Source organism: Callithrix jacchus, chromosome 12 (assembly GCF_049354715.1).
Source record: "Callithrix jacchus isolate 240 chromosome 12, calJac240_pri, whole genome shotgun sequence".
Classification (NCBI taxonomy): Eukaryota; Metazoa; Chordata; class Mammalia; order Primates; family Cebidae; genus Callithrix; species Callithrix jacchus.
Window position 1 is genome coordinate 13,529,288 of NC_133513.1, and position 18,642 is coordinate 13,547,929.

The window sequence follows — 18,642 nt, forward strand, 5'->3', positions numbered from 1 at the left end:
TTTTGGCAGCCTTGAATAGTATTTTGTTTCTTAGAGATGGTTCTTGCTATGTTGCCCAGGCTGGTCTCCAAGTCCTGGGCTCCAGGGATTCTCTAGCCTCAGCCTTCTTAGTAGCTGGGATTATAATCCCATCTATAGATGTGCAGCACCTTGCCCAGCCCCAGAATGATTTTTTAAAAGGTGGATTTATCTAGTCTTTTAGGGTTGGTTAAAACTCCATTGTTACCCACTTGGTCCTGATGTACTTTTCAGTGGTAAATTTCAGTGATCTTTTATAGCTTCTTTTATGGTAACTGGTCTAATTTTTACTTTTTGAGTGAATTTTGGTAACTTATTTTTTTCGAGGATTTCATTTATTTACTCTATCTTTTTATATCTATTGCCCAAGAATTGCATGCAGTATTCTCTTAAGATTCTGCCAATCCTGAAGTGCCATTCTTGAAAGGCTGCCTGGGGGAGTGGGCTGCCCAAACTTCCTTTCCACCCTTGCCTCACTGATCTCTCACTTCAAGCCACCAAATAAACCAGCTGATTCAGAAAGACAAACAGTAGTAAAATCCATCCTGGAAGAGGACAAACACACGCCAGTGTCAGGATCCAGAGACCAGGTTTCATTCTGGCTTCTGCCACTCATTTAGGCAGCGCTGCTTCACTGTCTGAGGTCTCAATGTGTTCACCTGTGAAATCTCTTCCAGCTCTACACACTCTAAGCTATACCAGCAGGTAATCTACAAGTGCCCAGGCCATAGTCTTCAATAACAGTTCTAAAGAACCATTAACATGCGTACCTCAACCAAGTATGGCAGGCTCTTCAGTAGTTCGGTCAAAGACATGAATCCGTATTCACAGGGGTTAAGGGGAGTGTTGTGGGTACTTTCATAATGTCTCTTGAGTTCCTCAACAGAAAGATGGGTGGTTCCTTCCCAAGACATCAACAGTACCAGCAACTGGGCAGTGAGAGATCGCAGCGACTTTCGGTTGATCAGCTGAATCTGTTTGCCAGATTCTGTATCAGTTACCTGGAGAAAACAAGAATTCACACTTTTCAGAACTCAGGAGAGACAATGTAGGTTACACCCAATTCAGCTCATTTCATTTTGGTTAATGAGACCAACAGATGAAAAATCTTTAATTTTTTCTCTTACACTGAAATAAAGCAAGTGGATTTTTTTTTTAGCTTCTTTGGGACACCAAACCAACAACGAAGCAGAAACTGTCCTACTCCTGCTGATCCACAACTAAAAACTCTCATCAAGGTAATAATGGGGGAGGAAATTGCATCGTTCTCTTTATTTCTTCATTCATTCTTTCCACCTCCTCCACTGTATGGAGGAGAAAGACTGGCCAGCCGACTGCCCAGGGCCCAAGCTTGTGAAGTGTGGGCTGCTGTGCTCAAAGGTGGGGTGGGGGATGGGGAAGCAACACTCACATGGCTTCTGTGCAGACCCGACTTAGCCCACATGCATCACCAGGGCTGGACTGGGGAGGTGAGAGAGAGCCTACTCTGACTATAAGGCAAACTGCATTTGTCTAGTCTGTTATTACTAACCACAAAGCTGGTATTTTCATCTGACTAGTACCTGTCCACACTCAATTATTTCAGACCCTCAAGGAGATAAAAGGTTTAGGTGGTTAAATGCATTGAGAGGGAAACCTTGCAAAACAGACAGAGATTGTCATTTGGAACCAAACACCCACATGCAGAAACACGCATCTGGTGACTGAGACCAGCAGGCCTTGGGTGGCGGGGCTGAGTCTATGGACTCAGCCTTTCCTGGCACAATAACAGTTAGAGCTTTGGCACATGTGTGGCTCTGGCACTGCTCTCATAAACAGTGCTTATCCTGACAGCTCATCTGCCCCCTTTATCTGGTTTTCCTGCCAGGGCCAAAGGCCTTGGCAGGGTGAAGTTGGCACTCTTTGGACCTTGGATTCTGAGAGGCAGAGAGAGGTGGGTGGCACCTGAGAAGTCATTCCAAGACCAGGGCTTCTTTATCTGGTTCTGCCAGAGCCAAGGCAGGAGGGAGGCTGGCAGGCTCCCACCCCACTTACCATGGGTATGGGACTGTATAGATTTCCTCCTCAGAAGCAGGTTTAATCAACCAATCGGTATCAGTCCAGGGGATCCCAGTCATCTTAGCTACCCAGATCACCACTACCACAGCCGCTTAGGAAAGAAACCAAACCAGAGCCTGCTCCTCTGGAGCAATTTGGATCCATCCTTTGATTCTCAATCCCAGCTACTATGCATTAGAATTACCTAGGGAGCTTTTAGAGTGCGCTGGGACTAATTCTATAGGAATCTGAGAGGTAGGGTTGGAGAAGCTCCCAGGAGACCCAGTGGGTGGCCAGGGAGGCACCAGGGAGCCTCTCTCAGCTCTCCCCATCCTTGCTGCTCACACCCCAGCTGCCTGACCGCCACACTCACCCAGCAAAGCCCTAGGTCACAGCATGGGGTCTTCCTATCTACCTGAGCCCACCCCTTTCATTATCCTGGGCAACTGAACAACCAGGGACCTGTTCCACATCACAGCCTTTCAGTGCCTTGCCTCTGTCATCTCCAATGACATCCTCTTCTGTTCAATTTCACTGCAGACACCTGTCTCCAAGGTCACAGTGTGAACCTGTCATTACCCCATCCAACATTAATCATTCAAACCTCCTGAACATCCCATGTGTGAAAGCCAGTCTGGAACTGCTGTTGGGGTGAGAGAGCAGAAAGAAACTCTACCCGCTCAACTCCACCCCCTCCTCAAACCTCACTGGCATCGCTGCCTCCTGTCTGTTCCCAGTTCACCAGCCCCCTCCCCCGCTTCACTCTCCTCTTTTGTCATCCTGGCACTGACGTTCTTGTCAATATTTACATCCCCTCATCCCATGCCTTTTTCTGGCACCCGTTGGTAAACTCCTACCTTGAATCCAACCACCTGCTTTCCCTGATCCCGCACCTGCAAAGCCACACCCCAACTGCTGCTCTCACAAAGTCTACAGCGGGCGCCTGTAATCCCAGCTACCTGGGAGGCTGAGGCAGGAGAACTGCCTGAACCCAGGAGGCAGAGGTTGCAGTGAGCCAAGATTGCACCACTGTACTCGATAGTGGGTGACAGATCAAGACTCTGTCTCAAAAAAAAAAAAAAAAAAAAAAAAAATCCCACCTCAGTGGGGAGGAAAGGGAGAATGAACCCATTCTAGCTGTTTAAGGAATTAAATGACACAGAAATAAATGCAGCTAGTAATGGGCCTGCAAGTGAGGGTGCCATCCTTCATGCTTCCCTTTCCATTCCTCCCGGCAGTGACTTTTCCTGTCCTTGGGGGAGGGGCCTGAAAACTGGCAGCTGCTCAGGGAGGGCCAGTGCAGTCCAGGGCAGAAAACAGGATGACTGCCCTCTCTACTATACCTCTGTCAACAACAAAGGCCACTCTGCACCCACGCTTGCTCCTAAGCCTACTCTGAAGTGGGTAAGAATGTGGAGGGAGAAAGACACAGTGTATGATTAAGGGCTCCCAAGAACGTCAGAGGCAAAGCTCTCACTGGAAGTAGTCGAGCTCAGGAAGGCAGTGCTGAGGTGACCTTCACCCCAGCACACCTGATGGTCAAACCCTGGGTGAAGCATGACCTCATCGGTTCACAAAGGCATTGCTTTGGTAAGGCCATTCAGAAACACACAAGAGGAGACCAAAAATCTAAATTCCTGAACCAAGGCTTCTCCTATTACCTAATAAGTACTAATGACACAAAACAAGTTGTAAGGCAACACTAAGTAGTTCAAGGTGTAAATACGGAAACGCTACAGCACAAGCACACGTCCTAATGAGAATTCAACCACTATGGGTTTTATCCCATGAGGAAAAAAAACCACGTTTACCTTCACCACATGGCAGAGTTTCTGAGTTAAAGCTGAAATGGAACTGACATCATAGTCTTGGAGGCGAAATGTATAACCAAAAGTTTTAGAGTATTCTGTAAGGAGATCTGTCATCATAAGGCAGTTATCTTTCTGGGACCGAAGGAGCTTAACAAACTGGGCAGCTAGAGCTTTGAACCGCTCCACCTCCGTCAGAGTGAGGGTCTTTTCTTCTCCACATTCTAATACCTTCAAAAACACATGGCGGGAGGGGAAGAATGATCAAAATACAGTTGTTTACAGAATTAAATAGCTCAGAAATACACGCAACTAGTAAACAAAAAAACCAGTCAGTGTTACTGAATGGGTGTAAAGTTTCAGTTTTGTAAGACGAAAATGATCGGAAGATTGCTTAGACAACAATGTGAACGTCTGATCACTACTGGACTGTAGATACATAGTTATGATGGTAAATTCTGTGTTATGTGTATTTTGCCACAATAAAACAATTTTTAAAAAGCACTTCAATAGTAAAAAAATAGTATTAATAAAATCAACAGAAATGTGGTTTAACTTAGCAACAGCTTAAGAGCTTACCACTGATATTACCTCATGTACTCAGCCCTATCTTCAACATGAAGGATTTGAAAAGTATAAAACTAAGAAGTGAATATTCAGTGTTAAGAAACTGACCAGGCGTGGTGGCTCAACCCTATATTCCCAGCACTTTGGGAGGCCAAGGTGTGTAGATCAGTTGAGGTCAGGAGTCTGAAACCAGCCTGGACAACATGGTGAAACCCCATCTCTACTAAAAATACAAAAAGTAGCTGAGCATGCTGGTGAGCCTGTAGTCCCAGCTACTTGGGAGGATGAGGCAAGAGAATTGCTTGAACCCAGGAGATGAAGGTTACAGTGAGCCAAGATCAAGCCACTGTACTCTAGCCTGGGCAATGAGTGAAACTCTGGCTCAAAAAAAAAAAAAAGAAATCAGCCTACTTAATCCTTTTTTCAATAATTACTCTAAAACAAGTTTAAATAACTCTATACTTCTTTACTGAAGGAAAATGCCATATTTATCTAAAAATACTAATGAGTCTGTAATACTGCTTCTCTGATGCGAACAGCTTAGATTTTTATCCTTTCTCATAACGCCCTACTTCCCAGGAAAATAGGTCTTGAACGTGAAAAAAAATTTCCTATATGTTGTTCAGAAAAATACTTTATAAAAGAAGTTCTTCACTCACTTGTAAAGTATCAGGTATGGCTTCAAAAAGTTCAAGAAGCTTGGTAAACCCATAGTATGCAAGCTTGCACTGCCGGCCGAAATGGTGATGGTAGGAGGGAATAAATTTATTAAAGGGCATCCGGAAATGGGGCTGGTGACGCAGCAAATCAACGACATCCTTGGAGAACTGTTTTGTCCTTTCTATTTCATCCTGAGTGCGTTCTTTAAAAAAAACATAAAATCACAATTTTTTTCTACCCATTTGTGTTCAACACCCACACTATAGTAAATCCTTTTTAGAATTTATAAGCAGTATCATTCGTGCCTTCCAAACACACACGACCTAAAAACCAAACACTTATACTCTTCCCTCTTTGCAAGTTGTTCTCAAACATGTTCCAGGGCAGAATACCAGGCAAGTCATGATACTATTACAGTAAATGATGAAATGCATATATAGTAATCTTACAAGCTAGAAACCATTTCTAGCCCCTGCCCCATATATATTAATATGACACACACCCAGGTCCCTGTACTTCAACAAGTACTCGAGAAACTATCCTATGAAATCACACTTCTGAATAGCCCCACTTTTTTTTTGTTTATTCATCTGATCTTCATTAAAACTTGCTAGCAGAAAAGAATATAAAGCTTCAAAAGCTGAACCAAAATAAAGAGGAGGAAAAGTTTAAGCTGAGATTGTTTTTTCTAGTTGAGAATTGGAAAAATTCTGGCATTACTAACTTTAGCGCTGGAATTCTATGATTTCATGGATACCAATGTTCCCTACAGTTTAAGAACCAGATAATAGAAGGAGGAAATAGCCATATAGTCATCTCTTGGTGTTCTCAAGGGATTGGTTCCAGGACCCCGCTTGGACACCAAAATCCGCACCTACTGAAGTCCTGCGGTCCACCCTGCCAAACCTGCAGACGTGAATAATACCGGTCCTCGGTATCCGGGGGCTTCGCATCCCTCGAATACTGTACCTTCTATCCATAAAGGGACCTGTGCAGTTCTGATCTCAACTGTAACTATTAAAATTTTAAAGACAAAACAAAACATTCATGTAAGTTGTCTTCCTAAGTGTACACAGTAAATAAAGTAGCTCAGAGTTAAAAAGAAGAGAGAAGCAACAGCCATGGTAACAGATTCTCAACTGGAGGAGTATGGCTCACACAACCATAAGACAGGCTGCAGAAGGAATCTGCAGGAAGTGCTGATCATGCCCGTTTTTCCTGTTAAGAGTGAATTCTAAAAAGCCAGCCTACTTTTCTTCCTGGGAACAGCTTCACCTACTTTGAAGAACTCAGAATCCAAAGAGCAGCAGTTTTCACACTGTGCTTTCTGTGGAATCTTCAGGAACCACAGAGGGAGGAAAAAACCACATCTTCTCTGCCACGCTACTTTAAAATAACAGGAGGCAGACAATATCTTTCCAGCAAATGTAAGTCACATACCTCTTCTGGGAATACAAATCACCATTTCATTATCTTGTTGGGATAAGCAGATGGTTGTGTCTGGAATCTCTGATACGATGTCAGTCAATTCACAAACACCATATTCAGTGACATCCCAGTCCTTTGAGAAACACCTAGGTTTTAACAATGGAAGTAGATAAAGAATGAGTAATATCATCCATCGGTAAAAGAACTGTAAGTTTTCCAAAAGAATGCTTAATAGGAACATTAGATAATTATTTAGAATTTGGGAGAAGATAAAGTGTCTTAAAACCTTTGCTTTCATTTCTGTTCATCAACTCACCAGTGATAAGCCTGTGAGAATTCTCTCACAATGACCTGTTTGCTGGCCTGGGATTTGAGAAGTTTTAGTAAATCCTGAGTAAAGCGCTTCACCTGGGCCCTGTGGGTAAGGGTCAACAGACGTTTGGAGCCCATTCCAAGAATCTGCAAAGCAAATGGTTTGATTATTTATTATGTAAGACCTCAGCAGACAGTGACTTCCTTGCTGCTGGCTCACCCTCTTTTCTGTTACTGGCCTCAGAGAATGACTCCCCTTATGTAGAATGTGTGCAATTTCAAACACATGTGAATCAACAAAATGTAGCTGGTCAAAAGGAACAAATGTCCAACCTCCTGAAACTTACTTTTTTTGGGTCTGGTGCACCCTCTCCCAAATAGTCAATGAGTATAGAGATGAGAAGTGTAATCTTTTGAAAAGTAGTGAGTACGGAAATGAAAAGTGTATCGGTTGTCCAGACAAATTGGTCTAGACAACCAACTCAACTCTAAAAGACAGTTCAAGTTTTTCACACCGTTTTCAGTGAGTGGGAAGCTATTGTAACACTGTGAGTTAATTGGCAAAATCACAGGATGGGTGCTATACTCTAGCCCAGCTAGTTACACATTATACTAGACTCCAACTAGTTACATTAGAAGAAACGTTAAGCCCTTGACTCTCACATAGGCACCAACATACAGTATGTGGGTATTCATGGCAGCTCTCTTATAATCATGAACAATTCTGGAGAAAGCTGTGCTGGGATGAAGAATGTCTATAGAGCTTAGAGTGAAAATACTCCTCAATCCTCCAAGGAGTTCCTCTAAAACTGAAAACTAGGAGCTTTCTGAAAAACTGAGAAGCCACCTTAGAGTGTTATTCCCTCCCTCTGAAGAAAGCTTTTAGAGTATGTTCTGCCTAGAATTGACTTCTTAGGATTAGGTTACTACCTATCCTGCTTCTTTGATGGAGACGGACAAAGCTATGGAGGAATATTCTTGCCTTACCTGCAACACATGAGGCACTGCTTCTAGTAACTCAATCAGCTTGGAGTATCCGTAGTCTGACACTCGGCACTGTTTTGCAAAATGATGGTGATAGGATGGGATGAAATGACTGATGGGTATGACACAAGATGGCTGGCTTTTCAGCAAGTCAATCACTTCTCTACTGAACTGGATCAGCTGGGGGTTCCCTACAGGACTCTTCGAACGCAGAAGCCAAGGGTCTAGAGGAAAAAGAACATGTATAAGACAAAAAGCACAGATTTGAATTCAATCATGGGGAAGCAGATGAAACGAAATACAGTAGCTGCTTTATGTCTCAGTTTCTATATTCTGGTCTCATAGTCCAATAACTAGCTAGTCTACCTTATTCACAGGCTGGCGAATGCTGTCCTACTAATCCTCAAAGTTAAGTGGCCAAGGCAAAGCAGAGTCTACTACAGTGTTACTTATAGTAGAAGTGAAAATACACAAAAAGCTCCCAGTTTAGAAACTGGTTATATTTCAAAGATCCATCTGGAACCTGGTCATGTGAAACATACTTTCCCACAAAGTTATAAATGGTCATCAGGAAGGTAGCCCAGAAGAGCAAAATTAATCCATAGTGGAACTGAAAATGCTGTTACCCAGAAAACCACAGAAAGTGATGTTCTAAAATCAGCATGACATAAAAGGGTGTAAGAGACAGGTTTTCGCACCATCTTGACTGCTTTTACCCAATTAAAGAAGTATAGGCCGGGCGCGGTGGCTCACGCCTGTAATCCCGGCACTTTGGGAGGCCAAAGCGGGTGGATCACGAGGTCAAGAGATCAAGACCATCCTAGTCAACATGGTGAAACCCCTTCTCTTACTAAAAATATAAAAAATTAGCTGGGCACGATGGCGCACGCCTGTAGTCCCAGCTACTGAGGCAGGAGAATTGCTTGAACCCAGGAGGCAGAGGTTGCAGTGAGCCGAGATCATGCCATTGTACTCCAGTCTGGGTAACAAGAGCAAAACTCCGTCATAAAAAAAAAAAAAATTAATTAAAAAAAAATAAAGAAGTATAAATAATCAGATGGAAATCTTTATAGAAAGGTGGAAGAGTCTTATGGGCACATGGCTTAGGAGAAAGGAGCAGCAACCCCCTGAGACATCTAGGACAGAGGGAAAATGAAAGAGATATCCTCGGAGAAACCTGAGTACAGATATTCCTAGGAGCAGGCTGACTCAGGCAGAATTCCTCCGTTACCCTCACCTTTTCTCCTGTAGGGCAGAAAAGGTGGGAGAAGACAAAGGAGTGTTGGGGACAAAGAGAAGGAAGCATGTGTATATACAGGAAGGCAATAATTTAAAGTGCTATTCATAGGCAGCAGTGTAGGACATCTCCAACTCAGGATATGCCTGAAACTCAGACACTCACCCAAATCTAGATCCAAATACCCTTGGTCTTTTGAATTTATCTTCACATTTATCAAAGTGGACCAAAATGACTTTCAAAGGTAAATTTGCATTAAGTGATACTTCCCCAAATATCTAAAACTATTTTTTTCTTTTTTTATGAGATGAAGTTTTGCTCTTGTTGCCTAGGCTGGAGTGCAATGGCACCATCTCAGATCACTGCAACCTCCACCTCCCGGGTTCAAGCAATTATTCTGCCTCAGCCTCCCGAGTAGCTGGGAATACAGGCGCTTACCACCATGTCCGGCTAATTTTTGTATTTTTAGTAGAGATGGGGTTTCACCATATTGGCCAGGCTGGTCTCAAATGTCCTGACCTCAGGTGACCTGCCCGCCTGGAACTCCCAAAGTGTTGGGATTACAGGCATGAGCTACGGTGCCCAGCCCCTGAAACTATTTTTAAAAGGCCAGTCAACTGGCAAGTCAAATGTTTCACAAAATTAGGTAGCTAAAGGGATCTATCAATGTGAAATCTGAGTTTCAAGTTTTTTACGTAACTTATGTTTGTACTTTCAAAAGGTCTAGCTCTGGCCTTGGTGGCTCACACCTGTAACCCCAGCATTTTGGGGGGCCGAGGTGGGACGACTGCTTGAGCTCAGGAGTTCAAGACCAGCCTGGACAACACAGCAAGGCCCTATCTAAAAAAACAAAGTCTAGTTCTGCCCTCAAGCATTTTAGAAAGTTTTCAAAAGATTAAAGGACACAGCCATGGTGCTTTCACACTTGGCAAACAGTGTTGCTGTTTGAAATAAAAGCCAATAGTCTCCTCTGGTCTCACGAGGGACAGGTGGACAAAATACCTGACACCTACCAGTGTTGGGAGGTGGGGGCTTGTTGTGAATCCATTTAACCACTTTAACGCCATTCTGAGCAGTGACAATGTTGACACCTGGAACACAGGTGATGAAGTGCTCTAAGGGAACACCTCCTTGGTTTTCCTGCACTACTTCTAGATCACCAAACTCCGAAGTGTAACAATCTGGAAAGCTTAAATAGAAAAAAAAAAAAAAAAAAAAGGAAAGGTTAAATTAAAATAATGGAAAAGGAAGCACTTGCTAAACAGAAGGCTTTGGTTTAATGTATGTGTTAATCATTTGTTTGATTGCTCATGATCAGGGTTTGAAGGTTAAAATTCAGGACCCAAGGAGGCAGGCACTGTGGCCCTGGCCTCTCTGATACATTCTGATGGCATTTTCCCGAGTAGTTTTCCAGGAGAGGGGGTTAAAAATAAGGCAGCCGGGCTCTAAGTAAGTTCCATGTCTGCTTCCCCAGCAGAAGGGGGATGCCGGCCACTGAGTCCTGTGTCGGCCTTTGTATTCAGCCTACTATTTCGGCTCATGGAGTGTCTAAACGAACTTCTGAAGAATACTTTTCTAAGTCTTGAAATATACACGTATTTGAAGCTGTGTACTCTCAACACTTGTGCAGATTTCTATTACAGCACTTATGACACATCTCCTTCCAGAGGAAAGCAACTGTCCTCTTCACATTTATGTTAGCACAACGTAGCACAAACATACATTTTCTTTTTTTTTTTTGAGATGGAGTCTCGCTCTGTTGCCCAGGCTGGAGTGCAGTAGCACGATCTTAGCTCACTGGAACCTCTGCCTCCCAGGTTCAAGCAATTCTCCTGCCTCAACCTCCCAAGTGGCTCAGATTACGGGTGTGCGCCACCGCACCCAGCTAATTTTTTGTATTTTTAGTAGAGAGTGGGTTTCAGCATTTTGGCAAGGCTGGTCTCAAACTCCTGACCTTATGATCTGCCCGCCTCAGCCTCCCAAAGTACTGGGATTACAGGCATGAGCCACTGCACCTGGCCACAAACACATATTTTCTTGCTGAATTACTGAGTGAATGGATCCCATTTCATATATACAGCCATGTGTTGCTTCGTGATGGGGGTATGTACTATATGTACTGGGGTATGTACTATATGTATTAAGAAACGTGTTGCTGGGTGATTCTGTCATCTGAAAACATCATCAAGTCGACTTACGCAAACCTAGATGCTGTAGCCCACTGTACACAGAGGCTGGTGCTGCCCATGATACCTGAATTACACATCTGGACAGCCTGTTACTGTACTGAATACTGTGAGCAGTGCGATATTTGTGTATCTAAACATTAGAAAGGTATAGTGAAAATGTGTTACTATAATCTTTTATTTTACTTTATTTTTTATTTATATATTTTTTTGAGACAAAGTCTTGCTCTGTCGCCAGGCTGGAGTGCAGTGGCGCAATCTCGGCTCACTGCAACCTCCACCTCCTCGGTTCAAGCGATTCTTCCACCTCAGCCTCCCGAGTAGCTGGGACTACAGGCGCATGCCACCACACCTGGCTAATTTTTGTATTTTTAGTAGAGACGGGGTTTCATCATGGGGAGGTTGGTCTCAATCTCTTGACATTGTGATCCGCCCGCCTCGGCCACCCAAAGTGCTGGGATTACAGGCGTGAGCTACCACGCCCGGCCCGTGTTACTGTAATCTTATGTGACCACTGTCCCACATACAGTCCATGGTTGGCCAAAATGTGGTATGTGGTACATTTACTGAAGGATAAACACATCAGGATGAAGCATTGTATAGAACTTCTTTGTAAAGAGGTTATGGGCAGAAAAGGCAGACTTCCTATAAAAAGGAGAACGAGGGCATTATATCAACAAAGGCTTTGATATGGTTCACCTCAATAAAGGCACGGTGCCCTCGTGGGTCTGGAGAAGACTGTGAACCTGGGGCGCAAATGTCTTCAAAGAAAGGATCACAAAAGGAATCTTGTAAGAGTCTGGATCAAATTCATGTTCACTGAAGAAAAGAGAACAAAACAGGAAGCTGACATTCCGCAGGGGTCTAAAATGTTCACAAGGTCATCCTATCATGTTCCACAATCTTACAGAAAAGACTGATCTCTAAAGGAAAACGGGTGGCATACTTGAAATCCTTATTGGAACAATGCTGTCTGCAGACAGGCTCGTGATATTCTAACTCTTCAAATATAATCGGGCTGCAATTCGTGGAGGAGCCGTCATGTGACTGGGAAGACCCCAAGGGGCTTTGGCGGGCCTGACTGCTGGCTAAGAGACACACCAGCCGTCCATTTCCTTGTTCATGGATTGCGACCGTGTCTGTTAATTTATATAGATCGGACACATTCAACTTGTGTCCAAACCTAAAAGCAAGAGAAGAGAGATGCTGATTAGGTTTTTCTTTGATTATACAGAAACACTCATCCTGTTTAAATAAAGAGCAATAATCAAGAATGGCGATTCCATCTCTTCAAAGGGAAAACTGGAACAATTCTAGTATAAATTCATCCATCACCAAACCAGTGATGCCTGGTACTCCTTTGAGTCATCCCTGGCACCATCCATGACTATGCTCAAATCATTTGGTAGCCACCCTAGCCCCTGCCCAGGTGCTATAATTGGCCTCACCGAATTCTCTGAGGTGGAGAGCTCTCTGATAAGATTTCTCTCAATGCAGCTCCCCCTCACTTCCAATTCTCTCTATTGCTTCTCACCATCCCTGCTCTCCTCTCTTGGAAGAAGAATGCATGTTTCCCGTGACACTCTCACCTTTCCTATGCCTCAAATGTGTGACCCCCACACACACCCTCTGACACTGGACTCCCCAGTCCTCCTCCTGACCTCTATCTTTCCTACTTAGAACTTAAAGGCACAGGCCCTGGAGGTCGGCAGATTTGAGTTCACATCCTGAGTCCACTTCAACCCGTGTGACCTTAGTCAAATTCCACAACCAATCAGGGCCTCACTATTTCCACCTGTAAAACGGGGTGATAAAAGCGCTTATCTCACAGGGTTGATATGAGTATTAAGTGTGGGTAGGCCTGGACAAAACCTGGCTCATAGTAAGTGCTCAGTAAGTATTGCCTGCTCTCTTCTCACTGCCTGACCAGTGGTTCCTTCCCAGTGTCCTACAGATGCTCGGATTCTCATCTAGCAAACCAGCCCCTCATCCTCTTCCACCTCCCGGAGAGACACATTCTCCCTTGTACTCTCACTCTCAGTCTTGTACTCACTCTCCCTGCCTGTAATGCAAACATCCAGCTGCTCAGGAATTGCTTTTGCTGTGCTACCCCGGTCTCTCAGATCCTTCCCTCCTGGATTTTAGCCACAGGACTCTGTAGTAATGACTCAAAAGTCATCAGCAGCCTCTGCCTCATCCTCAAACCTCACACATATCCTCATGGCCCTGGATTCTCCCGTTCCTAAGGGCTCTCCTGGCACATATCCTGGTGCTTGCCTACACCCCTGGCCCTGGTGACATTCCATCCATTCCTGTCCTCTATTTCTCCTTCCCCCTTCCAGCCTTATCTGCTCTTCAGTCTGTCCCAATTGTCCTAAAGGCAAACAACTGCCCGATCTTCAGAGCCTACTTCTCTCCCAAAGAAGCCCAATGTGCAGAAGAATTGTGTGAACTCTCTAACCAGCTCTTTCAACAGCCCCCTAAAACTTGCATGTCCAAAACCAAGACCAAAAACTTGCTGTACACTCAGAATCAAAATTACCTCTACCTTTTACCTTGCTTGCTACATAAAACTAGTTACCCTAGCCAGATGTGGTGGCTCATGCCTGTAATCCCAGCAGTTTGGGAGGCCAAGGTGGGAGAATCACTTGAGGCCAGGAGTTCAAGACCAGCCTGGGAAACATAGCAAGACGCCATGACTACAAAAATAAAAAAATATTAGCTGGGCAGGGTGGCACATGTCTGTGGTCCCAGCTACACAGAAGGCTGAGGTGGGAAGATTATCTGAGTCTAGGAGTTTGAGGCTGCAGTGAGCTAGGGTTGTGACACTGCACTACAGCCTGGGTGACAGAGATCCTGTCTCAAAAAAAAATCTTAATTAAAAAAAATTAGTTACCCACTCCAATTTCAATAACATTTGACATTTTGTAACATCGAGTTCTTTCTGTCCCAGCAGTATCTGCTCAGAATTTGGACTAATGTAACATTTTCCCTCTCTGCCTCCTTCCCACCCCTGTTCATGCCATCTCAGACACCACTGCTACGAGAAGACTCTTCCTGCAGCATGGTTCCCGTCACCACACCTTTCCCCTCCCTCCTTCCTCCAGCACTTCAGTGGATCCCTATTATCCATGGGATAATGGCCAAGTTCCTTGTTCTTCCCTCCTGTGTTCTCAAAGCCTTTTATCCTCCTTTCCAATCAGTTTTCTTCATTGTCCATAGAGATTCACGAGCACGTTCTCTTCCCGCTAGACATCAGCTCCTCAAGGAGGAGTCCTAAGTCTTGCCTAGCTTTGCCTTCTGTGTAGTGCCTCGGTCTTGTTATCACTTGTCCTTGCTGAGCATCTACAATGTGCTGGATGCTGAGGATACAATATTAAGGCAGAGCCAGTCCCTGCTGTCCTGAAGCTTACAATATAGTGATTAAAATTGTTCATCCAATAAATATTAAAACTTGGCTGGGCACAGTGGCTCAAGCCTGTAATCACAGCACTTTGGGAGGCTGAAGTGGGTGGATTACCTGAGGTCAGCAGTTTGAGACCAGCCTGGCCAATATGGAGAAGCCCTGTCTCTACTAAAAATACAAAAACTAGGCCAGGCTTGGTGGTATATGCCTGTAGTCCCAGCTACTTGGGAGGCTGAGGCAGGAGAATCACTTGAACCTGGGAGGCAGAGGGTGCAGTGAGCCGAGATTGCGTCATTGCACTGTAGCCTGGGTGACAGAGCAAGACTCTGCCTCCAAAAAAAACCCCAAAACTAAAACCAGTCAATTAGCGGAAAAATAAGCACAGCACTGAGGACCGAGCATGCAACTTTGTTAAAAATAAAATGTAGTTTTTAAATGTCTGCTAAACATTCATTTACATGTAAATCTGAACACCAGTGTCTCTGTCTCCTCTCCTCTACCAGGCTGAACTTCCTCAAGAGCCATTACCATGGTTTTGTGCATATAAGTCACCAAGCAGTACTGACTGGATAAAGAAAAAATAGAGCTAACTTACTTTTTTTCATAGATATCTGTAAATTTGAACAGAGGCAGGCAACAGGCAGGGGCATCCTGAAGAACAGACGTTGTTTCTGCACTGTAAGACACAAGTTGAATTAGGGGACAGGCCACTTCCTCCATGTTACAAGCTGTATAAACAGAGTTCGTAAAATTAACACAGTGCATATGCAAAATAAATTTACCAATTTCTGCTATGTCAGAATTTATTTTCCAGAAAAATTAAAGAAAGGATTTTAGGGAGAAGGTAATGAAAAAAGATTAAGTAATACACTACAATTAGTACCAATCACAGGGTTTTCCACACCAGTGGAGCCAAAAGACATGGTTTATTCAGACCAAAAGGCAGAAGAGTTTAAGTATCTCCTGCCATACTGCAGTTTATGTTAGATATATATGATTGCCATTCCTGTTGAGGATACACAACTAGACAACATCATCTCAACTATAGTTTTAAAAAACCAAGAGGCACCAAAAAACACTCAAAGGGAAAAACCCCAAACAAAACAAAAAGAAGATGCCAAACTATTAAGGGTAATTGGCTCTGAGCCACAGGACTATGGATGGTTTTCTCCCCCTTCTTCTTTTATGTTTCTAAACTTTTCAAATTGTCTTCAATGAGTATTATTTTTACTCTAAGAACAACAACAACAAAAAAGTAACTTGTAGTGTAAGTAACAGTGAAGTACAAGTTAGAGAAAAGATCTCTGAAAATCCAAGGAGACATTCAGGAGTGGGTCCTGTTTTACCAGTATCCCCAAAACAGGGAGACTCAAAGAAGTATCACATCTTACTATGAGTAAAACCATCACCAGATTCTTAAGACTGATGTAGTCTTAAGGTAGACTTAACGGGGCTGGGTATCCATTTGACACTAAGGGTATATCTGCAAATGGAGAGCTTGGAGCTTTGTAGATCTAGTCTTTACAGACAAATCTACCTTCTTCTAAGATCTGAAGGTAATACTTTAGACTTTTCAGGTTTATGAACTTTTATTGTAGGGGTCTACTATTTTTAGAACCTGTTCTGAACCTGTTGCGTATTATTTTACTCCCAAGTGCCTGTAAAGTTTAACCTGTATTCCACCTTCAATTAATGACTTAGAAAAGAGTCAAATAGCTTATTTCTAACTCTTTCAATCTAGAATAAGCATTATTCCACATGTAATCATCACGAGGGGGTTAGGAATGTGACAGAATCTATTTTTATTATTTCTAAAATTGTTTCTGGGTCAAATGTTATTTCCTGAAATAAACAGCTTGCTTGCTTCTTACCTCAGTAAAGAGAGTGATTTGCTGGCAGCCCCGGTGGCAAGTGAGACCAGGATCTTTTTGCTGCCAATTTTGTATCTGTGGAGGCTATTCACCGCACCGATCGCATCTTGTAAATTTTCCATTTGCACAACAGCCTTGAGCTGATAATCTGTATGGGGGCTGAGTTCAACACTCTTCACCTACAACAGGAAAAGGAAAAACTGAAAGCTATGTCCGCCCAGAGCCCTGTCGTCTTAAAACTGAAGGTGAAGCATGAAGGAACACGTTTGCGGAGTGCAGTGCTTCCACAAAGGACTATGTCTGAACTCTGTTCTTCTACCGACCAGGACGTAAGTGAGTGAGGATGGGGTGACCTTCAGAGATGTGACACTGGCCTGGCCTGCCTGTGTGCTCTGGCACACACAGCTCTCCAAAGCAGGCTCAGAGGCCAACACATGGGAGGAGTCTTTGGGGTCTTTTCCAGACCCTACAAAGCCAGAGCATGGCTATTTTAAGACTCATTAAAGGTGCATTTTTAGGAAAACTGCACCTAAAAAAGGAGTCAAATATAAAAGATATAAACAAAACCAGCCAACATTATTTTAGAATCCTACCTGTATTTCAGCAAGAGGAGCTAACTAAAACCCAGCAATGTTTTATTTACCAACTTGCCCTTTTTTTTTCTGAGACGGAGTTTCACTCTGTCACCCAGGCTGGAGTGCAGTGGTGCAATCTCAGCTCATTGCAACCTCTGTCTCCCGTGTTTAAGCAATTCTCCTGCCTCAGCCTCCTGTAGCTGGGACTACAGGCACGCACCACCATGCCCCAGTTGATTTTTTATTTCTTAGTAGAGATGAGGTTTCACTTGCCAGGCTGGTCTCAAATTCCTGACCTCAGGTGATCTGCCCACCTCAGCCTCCCAAAGCGCTGGGATTACAGGTGTGAGCCACCATGCTTAGTCACAACTTGCCATTTAAATTTCTGCCAAAGACAAGAGTTTCTCACTGCTAGGTGTCTTGCTCTCTGGGGCTATATTGTAAAAACGGATTTATAGCACTACCCTGAGCAGACCAAAGGGAAAAGGAAGGAGTTCAAACGTGTTCAGCTATACTTCTATCCTGGCTGTGGTTATGTTTATCAAATTAAGTCCTCTTAACTAGAAATTCCATCAAAGAGTAAAACAAAGCAAGCACAAGAGGGAAAAAGTTACCTTGCCATGCCTGGCAAATGCTTCCTGCAGGAGCTGCTGCAGCTCCTTCCGAGATAATCTGTAGTCTATGTTGCTGACCTGGACATCAGCACCATCTGCAAATGGGTCTAGGCAGTCGGCTCCGCTGCTCGAATTTGCAATGTTGAAAGCAAGCGGGGATGCTCTGTTTAAAAGGTTTGGAGACATACTCCTGCTTAAAACACACATATTGAGATTATCTTAAAAAGCTGTTCTGTGTATTTCGGTTTTATAATTTAGGCTTTGCTTGAAATTATATATAGAAGTCACAATGCAACCAAACCAAACATTTGGTTTTCAAACGTGTTTTTAATCTTTTTTTTTTTTTGAGACAGTCTCGCTCTGTCACCCAGGCTAGAGTACAATGGTGGGATCTTGGCTCATTGCAACCTCCACCTCCGGGGTTCCAAGCAATTCTCTTGTCTCAGCCTCCCAGTAGCTGGGACTATAGGCGTGTACCACGCCCAGCTAATTTTTTTGTATCTTTGGTAGAGACGGTGTTTCACCATGTTGGCCTGGCCGGTCTTGAACTTCTGACCTCCAGTGATCTGCCTGCCTCAGCCTCCAGAAGTGCTGGGATTATAGGTGTGAGCCACTGTGCCCAGTCGTGTTTTTAATCTTAAATATACAGTGATTTCAGACATTGTCAAAAGTACTACCTACTGACTCCTAATTACCACCAATCAATTAATATCATTCTTTCTTTGGGTTACAAAAAGCTAAAGGCAGAAATCAGAGGCAGTCCTGATGAATTAACCTTCTGCTTTGGGCCTTTATCCTTAGGAAATCAGCCTGTGATGCCAATTTAAGGCATTTAACCTCCTCTGCAGTTCTGAAATAATTAAAACGTTCTTGCTCACATGTTGCAGTTCTTTCTGCACATAAAGAAAACTTTTATTTGGCTTTTCAGATATAATTTTA

General features: G+C 43.7%; 1 protein-coding gene across 9 annotated transcripts in view; it reads right to left on the bottom strand.

Moving 5' to 3' along the window:
- The window catches only part of MARF1 (meiosis regulator and mRNA stability factor 1), a 47,709-nt gene that overhangs the window by 8,806 nt on the left and 20,261 nt on the right, over nt 1-18,642 (bottom strand). For 3 of the 9 annotated variants that reach the window (XM_078344654.1, XM_035266956.3, XM_035266955.3), the window contains 12 exons: nt 17,704-17,866; nt 16,515-16,693; nt 15,239-15,319; nt 12,184-12,420; nt 11,937-12,056; nt 10,065-10,240; nt 7,818-8,038; nt 6,835-6,977; nt 6,531-6,664; nt 5,090-5,292; nt 3,867-4,094; nt 789-1,019 (listed from right to left, as the gene is read on the bottom strand). In XM_078344654.1, coding sequence (XP_078200780.1) covers nt 789-1,019; nt 3,867-4,094; nt 5,090-5,292; nt 6,531-6,664; nt 6,835-6,977; nt 7,818-8,038; nt 10,065-10,240; nt 11,937-12,056; nt 12,184-12,420; nt 15,239-15,319; nt 16,515-16,693; nt 17,704-17,866 — 2,116 coding nt within the window. Of the gene's footprint in view, nt 1-788; nt 1,020-3,866; nt 4,095-5,089; nt 5,293-6,530; nt 6,665-6,834; nt 6,978-7,817; nt 8,039-10,064; nt 10,241-11,936; nt 12,057-12,183; nt 12,421-15,238; nt 15,320-16,514; nt 16,694-17,703; nt 17,897-18,642 lie in introns of all 9 variants that reach the window. The other 6 variants (XM_035266960.3, XM_035266954.3, XM_002807401.6 and 3 more) reach the window with 2 other exon arrangements.